This window comes from Fukomys damarensis, unplaced genomic scaffold (assembly GCF_012274545.1).
Source record: "Fukomys damarensis isolate Sample0158 unplaced genomic scaffold, DMR_v1.0_HiC HiC_scaffold_33, whole genome shotgun sequence".
Classification (NCBI taxonomy): Eukaryota; Metazoa; Chordata; class Mammalia; order Rodentia; family Bathyergidae; genus Fukomys; species Fukomys damarensis.
In genome coordinates, this window is record NW_022900945.1 from 52,361,778 (window position 1) to 52,366,738 (window position 4,961).

The window sequence follows — 4,961 nt, forward strand, 5'->3', positions numbered from 1 at the left end:
GAGAGAGTGTGCATCTGGTAAGAGCCAGAGACTGTCATTGTGCACGGTCCCCACCTCGAGGTCACCATCCAGTTACAGCGGAAAGGGTTGGGTTAACTGCAGAAACTGGCTAAAGAGGCAAGGAAACAACCGAGTAATGAGAGGTCGGCGGGGCAGCTGGGAACAGGGTCTGGAGGAGGCAGAAGGTGCTGAAGGCCGGGAGCCCCCCGTTGACCCCGACTCTGCTTTAGATGACCTGCCCCGGGCGGAAGGCCTGGGGGCCAGCGAGGCGGCGGCCAGGCTGGGCCGGGGCTGTGTGTGGGATGTGGCTGGAGAAAACGGTCATCGCTGGAGGGTGTTCCGGACGGGACAGCGGGAGCAACGCGTGGACATGACCGTCCTCGAGCCCTATAAGAAAGTCCTGTCTCACGGAGGTAACGGCCGGGAGGAGGGCTGAAACGCCCTCGCTAGGCTGAACGGCGTGCCTGAGCTGGGGGCTCGGGGGCGGGTTGTGCTCTCTGCCTGTCACCCCGAGACCCTGCGTGTCCCTCAGCCCGTCCGATGTGCTGGCCGCAGGTACGTATTTCCGGCCTGAGTGAGGCTTTCCCTTATTGTCCCCAGGTTACCATGGGGATGGCCTCAATGCTGTCGTCCTGTTTGCCTCCTGTTATTTACCCCGCAGCAGCATTCCCGACTACACTTACGTCATGGAACACTTGTTTAGGTGAGGTGGGAAGCTGGAAAAGCTGCGGGGAGGGCATTCGGGAGGGAAAAGTAGTAGCTAGGGGCGGGGGATGGAGATGCAGCTCAGTGGCGCCCACGGTTCTGCATTCGATCCCCCAACCCGGTACCGCAAAAGAAAGAAAAAGCAGCTGATGATTGGCTGCACAGACTTCTACCCGAGACCCACACACCTTCCCTGAGATGTCATCCCCCACCCCAGGTACCTGGTGGGGACTCTGGAGCTGCTGGTGGCTGAAAATTATCTGCTCGTTCACTTGAGTGGAGGCACGAGCAGGGCCCAGGTGCCGCCTCTGAGCTGGATCCGCCAGTGTTACCGCACCCTGGATCGGCGGTGAGGCCTCGCTGCAGCGCGCTGCCTCTGTGCTCTCTCCCGTCTTCCTCCCTCCAGTCAGCCCCTCGGCCTCGTCTCCTTCCCTCGAGGCCCCTTCCACGCTGCACCTGCCTTCCGTCCTCTCTTGGCGCCGTGAAATCATGGTTTCTTTACTGCTCGTTTTTATTCGGATTAGTCCGTGTTGGCGGTACTTAGTGGCCCTGTCGTGGTGTGGTGGGTGACACTGACACATCTTTAGTTTCTGTCCCCTCCTCCCCTCCCCTGCAAGCTCACTTTCAAGCCTTTTTTTTTTGTACCAGGGATCGAACTCAGGACCTTGCCCTTGGGAGGCAGGCGGCAGAACCACTGAGCTAAATCCCCAGCTACTTGAGTCTTTATCACTTGCCAGCTGTAGGGTTTTGCACAGGCCTCTCTGGGCCTCATGTCCTTATCTGCAAAGTGGCAGCAATGATACCTTGGCCCTGAGCATCTGTGGAAACCCTGCTGGCCACAGAAGCATGCGTGCGTTCTCCCAGTCCCACTGTTTCCTTCATTTTGCCCACCTCTATTTTCTTCTCTTCCTTCATCTCTGCTCTTTATGTATTTTTTTCTCCTGCATGTCAGGGAGGAATGGAGGAGCTGGCAAAAGGAAGTTATGTGGGGGGTAAGGCAGGAGGGATAGGAGGTAGAAAAGACCAATGGAGGGCCGGGTGTGGTGGCCCATGCCTGTAATCCTAGCAGTCGTGAGGCTGAGGCAGGAGGGTTGCTGTGAGTATGAGGCCAGCCTGGGCTACATAGTGAGTTCAAGGCCAGCCTGAACTATGTGGCTATCCCCACGATGGCCCACTCTGTCCACCAGGGTTTACTTTTATTTTGCTTTTTCTCTCACTCAGCCCAAGTTCCCTCTGCAGAGCCAGTTTCTCCCTCAGTCTTCACTTACTTTTTCAAATAAATTTTGTCACTACATAAAAATAAATAAATAGGGCCAAGGATTTAGCTCAGTGGTTCCACCACCTGCCTCGCAAGTGCAAGGTCCCCCAAGTTTGATCCCCGGGGACAAAAATAAATAAATAAAATAGAAGCCAATGCCAAACATAGGAGCCTGAAAGGAGAGTTTCCTTAAAGCGAGGAGCATGGCAGGCTGACTGAGATGGGCAGAGCCAAGATTCCAGCTTCTCAGAGGAATGGGGGTTGAATCTGGTAACTGGCGGAGGAATCTGGCCATTAGAGAAGCCAGGGCCACTGCAGTAGACAGTGGCTCCGCCTGATCTGCAGGCACGAAGGCAGCCCGGGGACAGAATGATCTCATCATATTCTTCTGCAGGCTCCGGAAAAACCTGCGAGCCCTGTTGGTTGTTCATGCTACATGGTATGTGAAGGCGTTTCTGGCATTGCTTCGGCCTTTCATCAGGTATTGGCTCTTGAGACAAAACTTCCTTTCCTTCATTCTTTTTTCTTTCTTTTTTTTAAAGACAGTGTCTTGCTTTGTAGTTCAGGCTGGCCTTGAACTCAATATGTAGCCCAGGCTGTGCCCCTGCCTCAGCCTCCCCGGTGCTGGGATTAGAGGCGTGCACCAGTGCACTCAGCAACGTTTTTCCTTTACTCTTCATTTATACAAACTTATTAGTAATCATCAAATGGATTTCCCTCACCTTAGCCTCATCAGCAGTCAGAAAGCTGAGGAGAGTCGCCCTGCTGGTCTGCAGCAGACATCCTGAGTACGGCCCTGTGCATGTCCTGACCCGAGTGCCTGCAAGCGTTCCCAACCTGGGACTGAAGCAGGACTGTGCCTCATTTTCAAAATGAAGATTAAGCTGGCCATGGTGGCACAAGCCTGTAACCCTCAGTATGCTGAGGCAGGAGATTCCCCGCAAGTCCAAGGCCAGCCTGAACTACAGACATTCATTTAGTGAGGAATGAGTGGGTCACCAAATGAGGAATTGTAGATAATACGTACATTACGATACCCAGATGTGTTCAAAGGAGACACTAACTTGATGACTTTGCTTTTATTTGCATAACTCTTACATGCAGTACTGTAATAGATAACATAAAACTACAATACTATATGGTATGTACAACCTGCAAAAATTATAGTACTATATAAACAAACTGTACTATACCAAAAAAAAAAAGACATTGAGGGCCAGGTGTGGTGGCACACACCTACAATCCCAGCATTTGAGAGGCTGAGGCAGGAGGATCACTGGGATTTCGAGGCCAGCCTGGGCTCTATAGTGAGTTCAAATTCAGCCTGAACTACATAGCAAGACCCTGTCTCAAAAATAAACAAATAAATAAATAAGACTTTGAGGCTCTATAAATAAGATGTACAGAACTGTACAAGAAAAAAAGATGAGGGCTGGGGATTTAGCTCAGTAGTTCTGCCACCTGCCTCGCAAGCACAAGGACCCAAGTTTGATCCCCGGTACCAGAAAAAGAAAAAAAAGCCAAGTTATAAATTCCAGCAGCAAGTTGTCAGTCCAAATAGTCATTAAACAAGGAATCTGTACATAAAATAAAAATCTTAATCTTGATTAAGATTTTTATCTGGGTAGCCCACATTTGTAATTTCAGTACTCTGGGAAGCTGAGGCAGGAGGATCTCAAATTCAATCCCAGCCTGGGCAATTTAGTGAGACCTTATCTAAAAAAAAAAAAATTTTTAAAAAGGGTTGGGGTTATAGCTCAGTGCAAAGGCCGTGGGTTCACTCCCAGTACTGGGACTAGCCTTAAACACTCTACTTGCTACATTTCCCTCTGTAAATGTCCCCAGGAACGACCCTCCTAGAATTAAACAATTTGGTTTATTATTTCTTTGCAGTTCCAAGTTCACACGGAAGGTCCGGTTTTTGAACAGCCTGGGGGAGTTAGGCCAGCTCATCTCCCTAGACCAACTTCACATCCCCGAAGCTGTCAGACAGTGAGTCCTGCAGGAAGGATGAAGGTTTGGGGCCGGGAAGAGTAAACCAGTCCTCACCCCTCAATTGCTGGGGGGAGACACAGGGTGCTGCAAAGTGGGGGTTCTGCTCTGAGCCCTCTTCAGAGTAGCTGTGAAAACTGCATTCTCCGGGAGATGTGAGGCACAGAAACAAAGGAGAACACGTGTGCATACAAGTGCAGAGGCTGAGGAATAATCACAGCCTAGAGATGAAAGGAAACCTAGAGTCGCCCTAGGAATTCAGAAGGGATCTGTTGCTAGGTCATAGCCACTGGGGAAGAGGGTGTTAGGGAGCAAAGGATCCTAAATGCCAAGTGGAGCACCCCATCTTCTAGCTCATGTACATCTGTGCCGCCCCAAACGACTTCTGTTCCCTAACCCGCCTTAGGTTGGACCGCGATCTCCGTGGCTCTGGAGGGAAGTGACAGGAATGGATGAAGGGCCTCAAAACCAAGCAGAGACAGCAACCTGCGCGCATCCTGATCCCCAAGCTGTTTTGCAGGCCGCCTCATCCTCAAGCCCAGGGCCCGGGCTTCACTTCGCCGGCACCGGAAGCCTCCTGGGGCCTGGCCTGCCGCTGCAGGGCTCTGGTTTTGGGGATGGGGCTGAGCCCAGGGGGCCTGGGGAGTGGAGCTCGGGTCTGAATCCCGCTTTCGCTGCTGTATAGCCTGGTTATCGCTCCGGCCTCGCTGCGAGGGAAGGGACTGCGCTCCTTGGCACCTTGGTATTCGGTTTGGTGAGCGGAGATGAGGGCCGGGAAGGGTCTCGACCTCAGCCGGGCTCCCTGCTGCCGGGACCGGGAGCCCCCCCCCCCTTTTCCTTCCAAGCCGCCTCAGCGCCTGTGAGCGCGGAAAGGAGGCTTTGAACGCCTGCACTTTGATGAATAAACCGCGACAGAGGCTGAGTCTGTGTGGCCCGGCCTTTCCCCAGCGCCTCGCATCACGATGGGCCCGGGGCCGGGCAAGTTCCCGGGGCGCAGCTCGGCGGG

General features: G+C 53.0%; 1 protein-coding gene across 1 annotated transcript in view; it reads left to right on the plus strand.

The window, feature by feature from the left end:
* Bnipl (BCL2 interacting protein like) overlaps positions 1–4,936 on the plus strand; it is a 9,306-nt gene extending 4,370 nt beyond the window's left edge. Inside the window, exons 5-10 of the mRNA XM_010616453.2 lie at positions 231–413; positions 601–703; positions 923–1,054; positions 2,358–2,444; positions 3,857–3,955; positions 4,362–4,936. Of these exons, the coding sequence (XP_010614755.1) occupies positions 231–413; positions 601–703; positions 923–1,054; positions 2,358–2,444; positions 3,857–3,955; positions 4,362–4,398 (641 nt within the window). The 3' untranslated portion in view covers positions 4,399–4,936. The remainder of the gene's footprint in view (positions 1–230; positions 414–600; positions 704–922; positions 1,055–2,357; positions 2,445–3,856; positions 3,956–4,361) is intronic.
* The last annotated feature ends 25 nt before the right edge of the window (positions 4,937–4,961 follow it).